At 36.7% G+C, this 18,622-nt stretch overlaps 1 protein-coding gene, 1 long non-coding RNA gene and 1 pseudogene across 4 annotated transcripts; 2 read left to right on the plus strand and 1 right to left on the minus strand.

Moving 5' to 3' along the window:
- Positions 1-1,318: 1,318 nt before the first annotated feature.
- Positions 1,319-1,753, minus strand: LOC149246772 (uncharacterized). The gene has a single exon (XM_089442509.1). It carries the CDS (start codon positions 1,751-1,753, stop codon positions 1,319-1,321), a length of 435 nt encoding a protein of 144 aa, XP_089298635.1.
- An 8,254-nt stretch (positions 1,754-10,007) lies between these two features.
- Positions 10,008-18,412, plus strand: LOC149246773 (uncharacterized). 3 transcript variants are annotated; one of them, XR_016266559.1, is made up of 4 exons: positions 10,008-10,163; positions 10,529-10,575; positions 16,676-16,723; positions 18,059-18,412. It is a non-coding gene; the product is annotated as an uncharacterized LOC149246773 (long non-coding RNA). The 3 variants fall into 3 exon arrangements; XR_016266558.1 differs by having other exon boundaries at positions 10,008-10,575; XR_016266557.1 differs by lacking the exon at positions 16,676-16,723.
- Positions 10,635-14,602, plus strand: LOC149246774 (pentatricopeptide repeat-containing protein At2g03880, mitochondrial pseudogene; annotated as a pseudogene).
- Positions 18,413-18,622: the final 210 nt, after the last annotated feature.

The following is an 18,622-nucleotide window of genomic DNA, read 5'->3' on the forward strand; positions in this document are numbered from 1 at the left end:
AGTTTTTCTTCCCAAATATAAAATGGAGATCCGCTGACTGGCTGGGACCAGCTTTCTTTGACAATCTGCAAGAAGCTGGGTTCCTTGATCCACAAAGGACTAAACTTGAAGGGAATGGGGCCAAGGTCAGTGTGAGCTCGAAGGATTAGCTTGATTGGCTTATGATCAGAGGTGCTACAGGGAAGAATGTGCATGCTAGCGTCTAGACCAAGCAAAAGAAAGGAGCTATGCACAAAGAATCTATCCAGCCTTGCTGCAATATGGCCAGGACCTATTCTTTTATTGGACCAAGTAAACTTACCTGAGACAGGCTTGATATCTAGCAGATCCCAGTCTTGGAGGAGATCCTCTACCCATTCCCTTGCCGGGTCTCGCACAATGCAGCCTCCTCGCTTTTCAGAAGAGTGCAGCGTGATGTTCAGGTCACCTGCTATGATGACATTTTCCAGATTGCCCAGATCTGCTTGCTGCCTTAAGGAGTCCCAGCAGATCTTTTTTTCTCCAGCATTGACCGGTACATAAACGTTGAAAAGACAAAAGATTTCTTTTGTAGTTAGATGCTGCATCTTTAACATCGCCTAGTGGATATTTGATGCCTCTGACACCAGCGAAAACCTGCTTTCATTCCAAAGAGTACCCAACCCTCCAGAGGCTCCTCGGGTTGAGACAACTGTTGCATTACTCTTTTTCCAAAGTTTTTTGCTTACCTGAAGAAAATCTGACTCCTCCATCTTAGTCTCCTGGAGAAGGAGTATATCGGGGGCCTCTATTCTTATTAGATTTCATATAGCCTCTTCTTTGATTTTGCTGCCCATACCCCTACAGTTCCAGGAGATTATCTTCATTATTTACCTTTGCTCGGCTGGGCTCCCTTGGAGCCTTGATGCTGATTTCTTACCATCTTCGGCTTTTTTGCTAACAGCTTCTCCAAAGTTGGTTGACTGCCCTGTAGTTTATCTTTGTACGTTTCGTGCTCTCTTTTCTCCTGATCCGTTTTGCGCCCTCTTGTAGATCTCCTTACAGAGGATTGGGATTCTCCTATTTCTCCTTCCTCCTCCGAATCTTCTGATTCTTGATCCTCCTCCTCGACTACATCGGGGGTTCCTTTTGAGCTTTCTGCAGCTCCCGTGTCTTTAAAGTTGGGGGGTTGGGAACCTTTGTCTGGGGACACTGGCTTTTGAACTACCACTTCATGGGAGTCCTCTGGTTGGGAGCTAAGAGGATCGAACCTGTTCTCTGGGGTGAACTTGGGCTGGGTCTGCTGGATCTGCTGAACTGGATCCTGCTGAGGGCCTTTGCCGCTAGTTCCTCCCGGCTTCTAGATCTTGGAAGACATTTTGGATCGTTTAACTTGGTTCCAGCCGGCCTCCTTCCCTTGAGCTGCTTCGTTGACCATTGGGCAGTTTCTGGCGAAGTGCCCATAAACCTGGCATTTCCGGCATTTGAAGGGCAACTGTTCATAGTCTAGCTTCTGCACATGCATCCAGCTTCCTACTTTGATTTTGATGGCCTCTGGGAGCCCCTCCTCCAGATCCACCTCAACGCAGATCCTTGCACAGTCATATTGATCCTTGTTGTTCGCTCGGTCTATGAATTTCCCCAGGGCATTTCCGATGTGCATCAAAGAATCCCAGTTCCAGCAATGAACTGGGAGGTTAGGAAGCCTAACCCATACCGGGACAACTTTGGGTACGTCTACTGCTGGATCGAAGTCAGGAGTCCATTTGTTCAGATACAGACCCTGGGGGCCCATAAAGTAAGGACCATTTCGGAAAATCAGATCTTTGTCGTCTTTGGAGGTGAATTCAAAGAGGAAGAATCCTCGCCCCAGAAAGTATGAGGTCACACTTTCTTTGATCAGCGACGACCAGTTTCTTTTGACCCAACTCTCTGTGGTTTTGGGGGATGGCCATAGACCAGTGAACTAGCCTATGAGAGCTCACTCGGACAAGGACAAAGCAACCTGTATCGGGGTTTCCAGAGGAAGTGAGATCTCAGGGATATCATCGAGTTTCTTGACGAATTTCGCTGCTTCTACATTTTTCTTCTTGGGTAGCCCATCTAGAAGCCAGCTGAATGCCTCAGCTGAGGAGATCGTCGACAGAGGAGGAGAAGGAGGGGCCTGGGGGATGCCCAACACCTCCATGGACGCTAGATCTGGCTTGACAGGTGCTCTTGGACAAATCAATCCCCCATGGCCAGAGGGGCCTCGCTTGGGCAGATCCGCGACTAATCGAGCTCACGCGCAGTCAGGAGATGCGCAGGGATCTGAAAAGGCCGAACAGGGGCCGAGCTGGGGCGAGGAGCAACGCTCAGAGCTGATCGCAGTTTTTTTACAATTCAATTCCTAATGTTAAACTGTGTATAAGTGTCATAAATTTTTGGTCAAAGACAAACTAATACCTAGTAAAAAGAAAAATTAAATGCATTATACCATGTGTGAAACAGATATAATAATACATATAAAAGTGGCGAAACTTGTATTCATACAAATATTAAAATACCAAAATGCTAACTTAAATCTTAAATCACTAATATCATCTTAAAGAAAGGAAAGAAACTTTAAATTAAACCAAAGCACATTTTTTCCACTGAGAAAATGTTTATATACTACTTAATTTTTAATTTTTAATACATCTTATTTTTAATGGAGAAAATCATTTATATATTATATAATTTATAATTTTTTACATCTTATTTTTAAGGGAGAAAATCATTTATATATTGTATAATTTATAATTTTTTACATATTTAAAAAACCTAAGGATTAAAATGTAACAAGCTCTTAAGAAATATTCAAAAATTTCTCAGTTTTAAAAGTTGCAATTTTTTATCCTCAAAATCTCAATATAAATCGGAAAACCAATATAACTTTCATATTTAGATAAGCAAATTGAAAGTCGCTATATGTTCATCAAATAAGAGCTCCGAATGTATAAACACAAAAACTATTGATTTTAAATATGCATGGGAAAGAAAAAGTATTGGTTTTAATATTTATTTAATATAATTAGTTATATATCAAACTCTTAATTAAAGGAAAAGAGTTTAGAAAAGAAAAATAGGCTATATTTAAATTAGGTAGATTTTATTGAACAAGAGGATTTTCAGTGTGGTGTGCGCTACACAGAAGATATAACGAAATTTTCAGATGACAATCAAGACAAGTAGTTGTTAAGGGGGAGTGTTAGAATATCTAACTACTACTTGTATATATGTATGTGGGATCATTATTATTGATTGTATTGGTAATTATTGGTAGAGTCCTAGAATCTATGTGGAGGAGTAGAGTCTAACAGGAACAAACTCCAACATAGATTCATCTTAACTTTGGATCTACCAAGTGCCCAAAGCGATTAAACCTCTCAAGATGCAAACTTCTTTTTTAGTGCAAAATCCGAGGAAATGTTTGCACCTCAAGAGATTTGATTTCTCTCATCTCTCAATGGATCCTTAGTTAAGATGGATCTATGTTGGTTCTTAATAATATTATTTATATTATATGAATTTAACATCTCTATATATAAAAGTACTATCATTTTTTATTTTATTAAAACCTTGATTTAATCTTTGTGGAATATCCGAAGAATATTTTTAGTACTAATGAGGATAAAGGGTTTAGATATATCTCAAATGTAATTATAACCTTCTTGCTTTTAGATTTAATTAAAAAATGGTATAAACTTAAATTAAAATAAAATATTTATAAAATATGTTGATTGTGAAATGAGTTATGGTTTTTGAGTATGTGGTATTGATAATCCATGGTATTGGAACAAAGCTTATTTACAAGTTAATAATATCCATGGTAAAGTGGGAGTGAATATCCATGGTTAAGAATCTTATTATATTGTAAGTTTATTGTAAGTATTAAGTTTTTATGTGTTTATTAATTAAATTTAAATATGGTTATTGAATCATTATTTTAATTTATATGGTCAAATGGATCATTTATCGCTACTATTTATATGTTATATATTTTAATGTGGTGTATATTGTGATTTTCTTTTATCTAACTTTTTTCATAATTTATTAATAAAAATAAAATTGTAATATAACACATTGAATTTGTTAATTTTATTACTATTAAATTTTTAATTGAGCTAACATTTAAATGTTAACTCAATGAATAGTAAAAAGTTAAATATAATAAAAATAATAAAATTCAATTTATGATATTGTAATTTTGTTTTATTAATAAGATTATGAAAAAAATAGATGAAAGAAAACCATAATATACATATCTTGTTCTTTTTCTTTTACTTCTTTTTTCGAACTAGGTTGAGTCCAGGGCAGACCCACCCTAATGTTGGATGAAAAAACTATATTAAATATGATATGTATAATCTAATATACATATCATATTAAAATATATGACATATAGCCCACAGGGCATAGAATAGATGGTGACAGGGTGCTCCGTTAAGACACTCTGTGGTGAAAAGGTCACTTGTTCGAAACTCTGTGGGCAAAAATACAGTGATGCTAAGGGTTGGTGTGGCCCAAGCCAATTGCGATCCCTGGATGATTTTGATGACTTAGATGCCCCTGAGTCGCGCTTACTTAAGCCACATGTCAGGTGTGCTAGTAATCTCAGGACTCACATTACCTAATACACACACACACATAAGCATAGTCTAACTTATAATAAAATGGCCTTTTCGTCGAAATTTAGCTACACAATTTCAAGCAAGAACGTGATCTTTTGTTGTTTAAAATACATTTTTGAATGAATAAACAGATTCAACACCCTGAGCAACCCTTGAAACACTATAATTCTATATATTAAACAACTTAAACTCAAGTTTTTAAAAAAATATCAGATTTTGATTAAAATTAACCAAGGAAAAGGTCATTTCTTCTATTAGTTAGACTAGGCCTATATATAAGCTATAAATTAAGATTCATTTTACCATATAAATTAAAATAATGATTATGTAACCATATTTAAATTTAATTAATAAGCACATAAAAAACTTAATACTTATAATAAACTCACAATATAGCAAGATTCTTAATCATGGATATTCACCTCTACTTTACCATGGATATTATTAACTTGTAAATAGGTTTTGTTACAATACCATGACTTAGTAATACCACATGCCGAAAAACCATAACTCATTTCACAATCAATTTTTTTTATAAATATTTTATTTAATTTTTTTATATAGCGTTTTAAAATTAAATCTAAAAGCAAAAAGGTTATAATTACTTTTGAGATATATCTAAACCCTCTACCCTCACTAGTACTAAAAATATTCCATGGATACTCCATAGAGATTAAATTAAGGTTTTAATAAAATAAAAAATGAGAATATTTTTATATATAGAGATGTGAAATTTATATAATATAAATAAATATTATCAATAATCAGTATAGATCCATATTAACTAAGAATCTACCAAGTGATGAGAAATCCCAAACCTTTCCTTAAGTTTTGCACTCAAAAAGAAGTTTGTGTATTGAGAGATTTGATCCCTTTGGGCACCTGGTAAAGTCAGAGTTAAGATGGATCTACGTTGAGGATTTTTTAGATAAAAGAGAATCACATGTTTCATGGGTCTAGCATGCCCGGAGAGGGATCTAACAAGAGTCTCTTCATTTTTTATCTTCATTAGTTTGAATTAGACTCTAGAGGTAAGCACATATCTAGCATGCCCTAAAAGGGATTTAGCAAGTCTCGTGGTTATAACTTTCCATAGTTATGTACTATCACTTATCCTATGATAACTCTTCTTGGACCCGTCATTATAAATTCATTTTTTTATTAAGTCAATCATAGGATATGTAACCACCCCTCCCACATTTAGCCAATTTCACTCGTATGTTAGGGTAAACAAGAGATGGAGAGCTACTATGACATGACCCAACCTCCTAGGTCTCATTAAGGAAGTGGCATCGACTACTGACGACAAACTAACATCTCACAACATCCTACAGGGGCTAGAGGTCACTCAGAGGCTGAGCAACCACCCTAGGTGGCCAAATCATGAGTTGGACCACCTTTTCCTTGTCCTGAGCCATCAACCGATCCCATGGAAAGGCATACATGCAGGTTGGGAGCCTCCAACCACATGCACAAGCCTGCATCCATGTGGTTGCAACCTAAAATGTCCAGTTCAAAGCATGTAGTCCTAAAATTTGAGCCTAAATTCTAGGTCAACCTCCAAACCACTACCCAGAACTCAATGAAACTTTCTAGAATGATAAATGGCATTAAGAAAAAGTCATTCATACAAAGCTTGATCAAATACTTAACCTAACTAGGCCTAACCATGATAGTCATTTCGTTAAAGATATGGCAAACATGTAATCTATAGGTCACAAATGCATATCTAAACACAGGAGTCTAAAACTTATCTGAGATTCACAAAGGTCTAATGCCCTCTCATAATAGTTGCAATAACATTTCTTAGTCCATATATTGATAAACTATTCATATATTCATCAAACATGACAAGAGACATAGACAATGTACATCATATAACCAATATATAACTAGCAAATAACCATCATATAAACCAACAAATAACGAACATATAAACCATGGAAACTCAGTCGTAATATCACCATCATAATCAATATATATATACTCATAGATCACAATAGAAAATACCTCATATTAACATATGAAAATGCCAACCAAGTCAGGGACTTCCACGTACCACCCGACCATAAATTGGGTTGAACCAAATATTTCTTTCAGCCAATCACCCTCGTGCCATATTCCAAGCATGAATGTTGGATATCGTGGAATAAACCAAGAAAAACCAAACCAGGGATTTCAGAGGCCAAACCACCTCAACCCTAAACCAGTGATTCAACCTCATTGTCAGAAATCACTAACACCAACCAAATCGGTCTCTACCCAAGTTGTCTAGGGCTCTAGAACATTTATTCCAACTGCGACTCTAGGAACTTATAACTCAAACCACAACCTTACAGGGCTCTAGAGTGTTTTTCCAACCTGGCTCTAGGGACTAGTAACTCAACCCACCAAGGGCTTCAGAGCGTTTGTCCCAACCTAGGCTCCATGACTAATAACTCAACCCAAGTTGTTTTAAGGCTTCCAGAGCATTTGTCCCAACCAACGGCTCCAAGAACTAATAACTCAACCCACAGCCATAAAGAACCTGAGCGCCAATCAAAAAATAACATGTGGAAAGACTCACAACACCATGGCTATCTAGGAATGACAAGGAAAGGCTAAAACCATTGCCAAGCTAGGCAAATATCCATGCCTATGACAACACATAACCAAGAAACCACGTGCATATACAATGTATGCGAAAACTAGCAAGGAAATCATACATGCAACTCGATACCTGCAAGAAATCCAACTATAGTTGTTGATCCAATTGTTCCCTTGTTATTTCTTGTTTTCCTCTGCCTTCTTTCTCCAATCAAAATGAAAACTAGAGTGCTCCAAGAATGCTCTAAGTGCACAAGAGTATGAGAGAATGAGAGAATAGAATAGAGCTCCAAAACTGAACTGACAAAAGCCATGAATTGATCTTCAAAAGCCTTTTTATCATCGAGGCATCTATTTTCTTCATTTTCCTCCACTTATCTTCAATTTTGCTCTCATGGAAATTTGTGACTCTTCACCTTCCTTTTCTCCTATTTTCTTTTATTTCATAAATAAAATGTCAATTAATGCCACTTTGCCTTTACCAATTCCTTTTCCAAATTCCTTATCCATTAATAAACTGATGTGACACCCACTAGGATGTTTTGTCCACCATTAATCTTGGAATATGTGTCATGTGACCTTGGTCTTATATTTTTTACATGGAAAATCAACTAGGGGTTGTTACAAACCCCTCTCCCTTGGGGGAATATCATCTTCGGTGTTCAATAACACTTATGACCAGCAAACCATTGAAAACAAAACATACTGCCTATGGAGCTTTATAACCTAGCTCGTTGCACTTTTTACAATGACCTTTGCTGAAAACAAAACAACATACCACTTAGTGGAGCTTTATAACACAACTCATTACGGTATTTACAATAATAATCACATATACTCATGCACATTTGCTTCAACCAACAAATAATCATATTGTCTATGGAGCTTTATAACCACAACTGATACACTATTTACAATAATATACACATATGAAAATTTTCTCTAACTAACAAATAAAAGGATATGATGCCCGCATCAACAATAAGGGAATCCAGAGGCTCACACCTCCACCCTCAAAAGTAGTACCAAGATTCACCTCCTTCCTAAGAAGTCTAGAATCCATTGCCAAAAGTCAAACTCACATCCAATGTCCAACGCTATGTTCCTTGCGCTACTTATCCTCTCAGTGAATAATTACTAGCTCATTGTTCGAGGGCACACTACCAATGTGCTTCTGATTCCATCTAGCAACGCTAATGACCAAAACAAATTCATTCCCTGAGCTTCCCTTCTTTTCTACACAATCCCTCGGGAAATCTGGTCACCCCTTTCCATGCAGTTACATACCTCCCAAGTTTCATTAGCATCCCCATCTCGAGCGATCCATCCCTTAGCAAGGTTTCCTCGCATTGGAAGGTCCACAAACCAAGGCATATCCCTGCCTCAAAATCATCATACCGATCATAGCATGCTCATGGAAATCAATGGACACTATTGGGTACCAGTGTCCCATAATGGCCCTACTCCTAAAGTGTTTTACCAACATATTGTTGCATGTTCCAATTCCTTTCACTGTTGTTGCTAACATAACTTTCTTGTAGTTAGTTCCAACCACCCAAACCAGACATTTTCCATGCTTTCCTGTACCGAGCACATATTGATCATTAGATTCAAAATAGATTGAAATAAATTCAAATCATACCTCATTGATAGCCCATCAATAAGGTACACTTGCAATTCTATTTACTTCCTATCACAACAAGTCAAACTAGCTCTTTGATCAAATCATCATGTATAAACATATCACATCTGGTTAGCTCAAAACGCAACCATCATAAATCATAATCATAAAGCACATGTAACCATAGTAAATCAGAGTCACAGATCACATGCATAATAAAATTAAAATAAAATATTGATACTGCATTTAATCGGTCCTTGCTTCTACCTTTGTTCTGTGTCCTTTCCACACACACCAAATAAGTTTCCAAACCCGGCAAGCACCCAATGCCTTCACTCCTCTTTAGTCACATACCCATACACACAATGTATATCACAACACATACACCCACACATGGTGTACAACACAACACATACACATACACCCCGTGTACAACATAATACATTTATGTACATAGAGTACAACACAACGAATACACACGTCATGATACAACAACTACACAATACATGTAACATAGTAGCACATATACACAACACAACATGTATGACATGTACACAATACCACATGTACATAGCACCACATGCACAACCTGTACACAACACTACCTGCACAATGTGTACACAACACCACGTGTACATAGCATCGTATGCACAACGTGTACACAACATTACATGTACATAACACCACCTGCATGATGTGTACACAACACCACCTGCACAATGTGTACACAACACCACATGCATGAAACACCACACGTACCACATGCACACAACACCAGTACATGTACAACATGCACACCACATCGTATGTACACAATACTACATATACAACATGCACACAACACTGCACATACAACATGCACACAACACCATATGTACACAACACCGCATAACATGTACACAACACCGCACATACAACAAGCACACAATACCATATGTACAAAACACCACATAAATGTACACAACACCATATGTACACAACGCCTCATATACAACATGTACACAACACCATCATAGAAAAGTTTAGGGATGAATCTTAGCCCATGGGCGAAATTTAAATAGTTTTATATTTTGGAGGGGCGATTTTTTTACATTACCCTCTTTTTCTACAGTTCGTCTAAAAATTATTTAAAATATATATATATATATATTACATTTAGTCCTAAAAGATAAGCAGATAAAACACTATTTCGTCCCTCTAAATTTCATTCAAGCCCCCATTTGGCTTCCAATAGCCCATGATTTCCATTCAAGGCCCGATTTGGCGTTCAATCGTCATTGATTTCCAGGAATGGCACTGGTCAAGGGCTATTTCACCCTCTTCCATGATTGGAAATCGAAGCTATGGTGCAATTCTCCCCGGGTTCTAGGGCTTTGCTTATTTGATTTGCCTTTATAAATTTATAAATGAGTGTCTGGGTAGAAGCAACTTTGTTATCGATTGTCGTTGGATTTTAAATTATATCAAACTGTTATGATTTTGTCTCATATCTCGCAAAATCGCCCAAAGTCCTTGAACTTTTAAATAGAGGATGTTGAAATGGGGAACATACTCCTGGAAATATAAATTTGCATGAAGGGCAGGAGTTTGGTTATAACCAGAGAAATGCAAAAATGAATGTTCCTAACATAGGTAGGGAACTTGGAAACCACATTCGGGTTTCTCACTGTCTCTCACTGATTATGTTTTGAAATGGTTTATTGTTGTGCAGGTCAAGAATGGGGAGAAACTTTCCAAAAACAATTTATCTTATCTAAGGTTTTATTCCTCTCGCCTTCATCACATTGGGATAATAATAACACAGATCATAATTCAATCATGGATCACTTGAATTTTACAACTCTTCTGAAATCTCTCGCAGCAGTCCCAGGACCGGGCTAAAACCCACTTATATTTCCAGGATTGTTAGCTTTGAGATTAAAACTCTTTTGACTTCTTGGTATCATTGTAGTTGTGCTAGTATTGAAGAATACCCAATAGAGAATTACCAACCCAACGGAGAGTATCATGATTTCACTAAACAAATCAGTGCATTGTGTAAGGATAGCCAATCACATCCGGCATTCGACATATGGACACAAAGGAGCCAACATGGATTCCCAACATATTCTAACGTGTATGCTCGTCTCTTGCAAGGGTGTATTAAGATAAAGCCTATGTCAGAGGGCACACAAATTCATGTCCATATGACAAAACATGGATTCAAGCCTCGCCTTTTCCTGCATAAAAATCTCATCCATATGTATACCAAGTGTGGTAATTTAAAGGATGCATGCCAATTGTTTGACAAAATATATAAACCAGATGTGATTTCAGGATATGCCCAATACGGGCTCTACAATGATGTCCCAAGGAATTTTCGCATGACGCATAGGTCAGGTATGAATCCGACTCACTTCACTTTTGCTATTGTGTTGAGCACGTGTGCCAACTTAGCAGATTTGGAACATGGCAAGCAGGTTCATGCCGAAATCATTAGAAGTGGATATGCTAACCATATATTTGTGGGAAATGAACTTGTTGATATGTAAGTCAAATGTAGGTTACTAGAAGAGGCACATGATGTGTTTGATGCAATGTTTGAAAGAGATGAGGTTTCACGCAACGGATTGCTTACAGGATATGCACAAAATGGACATGGTGTGAAGGCGTTGAAACATTTTTGGCAAATGCAACAAGCAGGTTTGAAGCTGACCCACTTCACATTCAACAACATTCTCAAAGCATGCAGTAGTGTTGCAGCTCTTGAACATGGTAAACAAGTCCATGGCCGCATTATTAAAACTGGATTTCAGTCTGATGTTTATGTGGGAAGTGTTATAGTTGATATGTATGCTAAGTGTGGAAGCCTAGAGGATGCACTTACAATGTTTTATAATACGCCTGATCAAAATGTGGCAACAAGAATGAAATGATAGCAAGAATTTTCCAGGTTGCAGATGTTGAATCATGCCCGAAATATGGGGAAAAGGCACTGAGTATCTTTAGGAAAATGCAGCGGAGGGGAATGAAACCTAATAATTTCACCTTCTCCAACATCCTTGGAGTTTGCTCGAGCCTTGCATTTCTGGAGAATGGGAAACAGATCCATGATAAAATCATTAAAAACAATTTTGAATTAGACGAATTTGTGGGAAGTGCTCTTGTTGACTTGTATGCCAAATGTGGGGTAGTAGAAGATGCACATAGATGGTTCGATAAAATGCTGAAACAAGATATTGTCTCGTGGACTACAATGGTTGCAAGATATGCCCAAAATGGGCATGGTGAATATGCCCTCAAACATTTTCGGCAAGTGCTAAGGGAAGGTATAAATCCTGATCAATTTACTCTATCTCATATCCTCGGTGCATCTGCGAGCACAGCCGCTGAGAGACAAGGAAAGAAACTCCATACCCACACTATCAAAATTAGATTTGAATCACTTCTTGTTGTGGGAAATGCTCTCATTGGGTTGTATGCAAAGTGTGGAAGCATAAATGATGCATGCACTATGTTTAGTGGAATTCCTAAACGATATGTAGTGTCATGGATGGTCCTGATATCAGGATATGCTCAGCATGGATGCAGGAAATAATCCCTCTTACTCTTTGGGCAAATGCAAGGAGAAGGAATAAAGTTGAACCATATCACCTATGTCGGTGTTCTCTATGCTTGCAACCATGTAGGCCCAGTGGATGAAGGTTGTCGCTACTTTGATTCCATGACTAGAGACCATGGAATTGCACAAAAAATAGAGCATTATCCCTGTGTTGTTGACCTTATTTGTCGTGCTAGACGCCTGGATGAGGCAGAGAAGTTCATCAATGAAATGAAACTTGAATCTGATGTTGTAGTGTGGCAGGGCTTGCTTGGTGCCAGCAGGATCGATGGGAATATAGACATACGGAAACGTGAAGCAAAATGCGTTACTAAGTTGGAGCCCCACACATCGGGAACATGGTGTTGCTGTCAAATATATATGCCTATTCTGGCATGTGGGATGGTGAAACAAAAGCGAGAAATATGATGAAAGATAAGGGGGGTTAAAAAGGAACTAGGTCTACGCTGGATTGAAGTCAGGAAAATTTTTCATTCTTTTGTAGTAGGGGATAGAGCACACCCACAAACAGCGAGCATATATGCAAAAATAGATAGTTTGACAAAGGAAATTAAAGAGACAGGGTATGTGCCCAACACGAACTTTGATGTGCATGGTGTGGAGCACGAGCAGAAAGAAACTTGTCTTGTCCATCATAGTGAGAAACTGGTAGATACATTTGGGCTTATTAGCACATCACATGGAACACCTATCAAAGTGATTAAAAACCTTCATGTATGCGGGGATTTCCACAACGCTTCCAAGCTCATTTCTAGAGTATCTGGAAGAGAAATTGTTTTGAGGGATGGCAACCGTTTTCATCATTTCAAGGTTGGGTCGTGTTCCTATGGGGATTATTGCTGATGAAGAGGTAAACAAACTAGGCAATGCTTTGTGAAGTAAAGGTTTGATACTCTATTTTATGTATGTGTTGTTATACTCTCTATTGTGGAGAATGGAAGAACAAGGTAACGTATATAATATCTTTTTATGATTCTTCAAGGCACACAAAAATATTCTTTGTTTGAAGGCCTTAAAATCTTGGAAAAAGCATAGTTTTAAAATTGGCTTCAAAACACTCCAATAGTGATTTCTCTTATAACTTCCACGGATCTCCTGCTTCTACAACACGAAACCCAACTTTCTAGTACCACGGATCCTACATGATTCTCATCACAATTTTGTAGTCTTGTCTCAGTTCATTTGACTATTTGATGTTTTAGGGAGTCTATGACTTATGTGGTCGCTATAAAGATTCACATTGCATTGCATATGTAAAAAAATTGTAAATAGCAACATATCAAATCACTAATAAGGATTTAGTACACTAGCATAGTACATGTTACTTAGTAGTAACCTTGTGGCTACTAGTTTGAATAGATTTTAGTAAATAATGTATGAGTGCTCAGTTGGACTACAGTGAGAATAGTTTCTTCTTTGTGTGTGATGATTTTTTTTGAAATGTTGAGATCTTTAAGACAATTTCATTTAAAATTTTAGAGTTAGATATCTCATGATACCATGGATCTAAAGGATACTCTTTGCAACTTGTACTCATGCCTTAGTTCTTTTGACTATGCAATGTAGTAAAAGTGTTTTACTTATTCTACATTGATAAAGATTCACATCACATGGTATACGTAGGCATAAATTATAAATAACAATATAGAATTTCATTACGAAAGGGTCATTACACCAGCGTAGTCCTTGTTACTTAGTGCTAACCCCCGTGGCTATGTACTCACTATCCTGGCTTTGTCTTGCTCTATTGTCTATCTTAACTACCACCAACAAGCTTACAAAGAGAAATGACAGATTGTGAAGCTTGGGAGCTGACCTCAAAGCTCTCTTGAAAGTTGAAGTACATATCAATATACTATGAAATATTCCAAATAGTAGAGGACCGTTAGTCATTAATGACCATATTTTCTAAAGCAACCTTATGAACAATCCTTCGATCTTCTTCCTTCTATATACTGTTTGTGTTCCTGATTCTTGGCAGTCTTTTTGTTGCAGGCTTCTAGAGTCTTTAGAAATCTGGCTTTGTTGCAGGCTTCTAGAGTCTTTAGAAATCTAGCTTTGTTGTGTGTGTCAATTTACTTGTTGTTTTATGTATCATCCCAAAATGGTGTTGCGGTTTCTTTGTTTCAACAATTCTTTGCATTGCAAGCCTCTGTAGTATTCCTGCAACCTGGGATTGTAGTATTTCCAGTAGACGTGGTTGGTTCTCGTGACCTTTTTTCCTTTTGTTTTTTTTTTATAATATTTATATTGATTTTTTACCTTGTGGTTGGGTTCCTATGTCAGAGACTGCAACAATTTTTTTGATCATTTCCACCGTGCTTTGTAGTTTCATGCTATTAGCACTTTGCAACATTATAATATGGTCCACTTAGTGATACTGCAAACCAGTGTTACTTGGGAGCGGCAGCGGCAGCGGGAGCGACCATTTTCAGAAGCTCCCGGTTTGGGAGCGAATCCCGGAGCGATTTTTTAAAAATATATATATTTTTTATATTTTTTAATTTTTGATACATATATGTCAACAAAAACATGTAGAATGATGAATTAGATATAAAAAACATAAAAAAGCATAGATTGAACCATATAACAACAATCATCTAGAAGTTATAATCTTCATCAACCACGTCTGCAAGTTAGTAACATAGTAACATACACCATATTGAGTCTCATGATTCATCAATCTTAAAGTTTCAAGCTTTCAAAATTCAATATATAACATTTATCATCATTGATCACCAAAGTTGTACTTGTAAGCTAAGTGTAACCATTACAACAAATAATATCTAACATGAAATGAAATGTTATAAAATGAAACGAAATGAAACAACTTTCAACTTTCATGAAGCATCATATTCATAATTCATTACTAATGAGTTATAATTGCCAACTTCAAACTTAAATTGTCATATATTGTTTAAAAAAATATCATAATAAATATGAAAGAGTCAATAGTTATAAAAGCTACTAGAAACTAGAGAAGAGAAGTAAATCTATTATCTATTTCTTATGCTTGGGCCTCTTGCCACCACGAGAAATGTCTAATTTTTTAGTCTTGTTGCAAAATCAGGATCTTTGTTATTAATATCACCCTCCAAGCATTAATATCCAGAGGTATCTTTGTCATTACCTTTGTATCTGTATAGGGATCTTTGTCATTAATATCACCCTCTAAGCATTAACATAAGATAGAAAAAGCATAGCATGTCAAGTCAAGATTTTGTTTGAGTGATGCGTACATTTTTAGAAGGTCATGATAGAGGAGTTCGACAACCAATGTCACTAACATCAAGGTACATAGAGGGATTGGTACTCTTGATTAAATATGAGTTCCATACCCTAATACATGACAAAATTCAATGGAAACATTGCAATCCCCCAATCCTGAAATCCTGAAAAACTGATAAGTCTGCTGGATTTTGAATGAAATCTAAAATTCTACTTTCTCCATATGAAATCCAATGAGGACGAAACCACTCTCAAACATCCTGAGTCATTTCATGGTAATGTTAAAAATTTAAGTAAAAGGATGAAAATGAAAATTAAAGAAAATGTCACTTTTACTTTAAGAATTTAACATTACCATGAATAGCATATCAATACTAGGGCCTAGACTTGATCATTAAGTTGCCCCACTCAAAAACTATTTGTTTCTTTAAAAAAAAATTGCATTTCGAACATTACTACAAAAAAAAAAATGCAAAAAAGGCAAAACGCTCCCGAAAAGGCAGGGAGCGAATTTTTTTTTAGGGAGCGCACTCCCGAAATCGGGAGCGATTTCGGGAGCGCGCTCCCGACCCGCTCCCGCCCGGAGCGCGGATCGGGAGCGGGAGCGAGGGGGGGGGGGGCGCTCCCCCGCAACACTGCTGCAAACTGATCTTGGAGAATATGTTTGACCGATATAGTGCATTGCCACAATCTTGATTCTTCTGAGATTTGTGATTGTCTTAACAATGTCTGTAGGGTTTTCATCTCATGAATTTAACCTTAAATATGTGACAAAAGTCAGTTAAATTCATGAATTATTTATCAGAATTTATTTTAATGTTTAACACAAAAATTTTATAGATCTATGTTGCAACTATAATTCTTATCATGTCACTATTCATTTGTGAGATACTCATTATACGATCTCAAAATCTCAATGTTATGCCTATGTCTGTTAATGCAGTTTTATGGATCCTAGGAATTCTAATTTCAATATCATCTTTATTTATATAACATCTTCCTCGCCTCTTTTCTCTATTGGTAATGCAGTTGCTACAATTTCTCATGAAATGCGTACACCAATGAATGGCTTTCTTGGTAAGTCTACTCTAGTATATGCTTTGAACATGGTCCTTGACTAGAGGTGGCTATCAATTTCTGACATTCATTTTTCAATTATGAGGCTTGCTGAATGCAATTGACATTAGATCATTATGAATTATGATATATGGAGGTTAACAACTAGAGCTAGGCTCGTTTTTCCTAATGACAGAAGCTCATTAATAATTTTTTGTAAAGAACAAAGAAGAGGTTCACTGTTTAGGATGAATTTATATTTTTATTCTTATACATTGTGTGTATAATTTTATGCATATTTAATAACATTTACAAGTATAAACATCTGGCATATGCTTTAGTGCAGGAGCAAATTGAACAAGGACTTTGACTGTAGCACAATTTTTAGTTGATTTTTTTTTTGACAATATCCATTGTTCCACCAAGGGATTGTTGATGTTTTCCATTACACCAAATTCTACAAGCATTACTAAATATCCAAATTTTTACCATTATTTTGAGTGGGGAGTTAGTCCCATGTTCCTAGGTGGCAATTATGCCACGTGATTGATTCCCAGAGGTGCGACAGTTAGTGCAACACGCCCCCTCTGATATGACTCAGGGGGGTTAAAATTGGGTGAAGGCTTTGATACCATGTTGAGGATTGTCATTACACAAAAAACCCACAAGAATTAGTAAACTTCCAAACCTTACCATTACTTTGAGTGAGCGGTTAGTCTCATGTTCCTATGGTCGTGGTTAGTCCATGTGATGGATTCCCAGAAGTGCAACATTCGTCCAACAGGGATATATGGGAATGTACCACCAATGTGTTTGCAAAAACCTCTCTATTTCAACACACTAGTGTATGGTGGGGGTAATATATCCTAGCATGGGTGGTTCAACCCTAAATATAGAACATATATCAAATATAAATTTGGAAATTTGGAAATTGTTATGAAATTTTCATCAATGCTTAATGATTACATAACAAATAATGAATCACAAATAAGTTACATTAAAAAACAAAAACAAAAATTATCATTTATGAAAGCAACAACATACCATAGGCTTGAGAAATGGTCAGGTCCAAACATTTGCGAGTGGGTTTTAGTATCACAAAAAAAATACTTATCTTTCATGTTTCCAACTATTGTTGCAGTGATACTAAGAAGTTAGAAACATCAATCTTGAACATGATATTTTGTATTGGTTTAGTGTGGGGTTTATCTGTGTAATAACGTATGTGGTGTGATTAGGTGTGAGATGGAATTAAAAAAATTGTGTTTATTTTTTAATCGAATTAAACAACACCCCAAGAACATGGACGCCCATAAGTGCACCAATTGACAGGGTCCTGGATGTCCTTGTTTGCAGGGATGCTAAAAATTGTGAAAGGGACATGCCTGACGGGATTCCATGACATGGAGGGTGTACTAGTTAATTCTAAGATGTATCAGTGACATCCCCATTGTCCCATGTATGGTGTTTTTGCAAGAAACGCTTTTCCAGGGTCATGTCTCTGTGTATAATCAGGAAATTTTGGCACTACAAGAGCGCACTCAAAATTACTTTATTTAGTAACTGCTTGGAAGGCATGCTCTAGACTCTTAAGTCCTATTGTTGTGATTTCAAATGTTCAAACTAGCCACAAAACGACAAAAATCTAAGGCTGGTATCTTTTTGTAATTGGTGCATGAATTTATTACACGACTATCTTGGTATGATAAAAGTGACACTTTTGATAGTGCTTGCCCTTCAGTATTTTCTCTCAAGATTTTGCAGGTCAATCTATAAGTGGTTTGGTGTTGACTGTTTGTGTCCTCTTGTGTTTCTTTTTTTCACTTCTGTATAACACCTTTTGCCTATCAATTTTTTTTGTAATATTTTTTTTGAAGGTTTTTTTTCATTGATTTCTTGGTTCTATATGGTTTTGTGTTA

Source organism: Pinus tabuliformis, chromosome 7 (assembly GCF_031772625.1).
Source record: "Pinus tabuliformis cultivar Carrire ecotype Pingquan chromosome 7, CPIR1, whole genome shotgun sequence".
In the NCBI taxonomy this organism is placed as follows: domain Eukaryota; kingdom Viridiplantae; phylum Streptophyta; class Pinopsida; order Pinales; family Pinaceae; genus Pinus; species Pinus tabuliformis.

What these genes read in the sequence shown, in the direction of transcription:
- LOC149246772 (XM_089442509.1), bottom strand. Translation starts at nt 1,753, where the DNA reads ATGGGCCCCCAGGGTCTGTATCTGAACAAATGGACTCCTGACTTCGAT.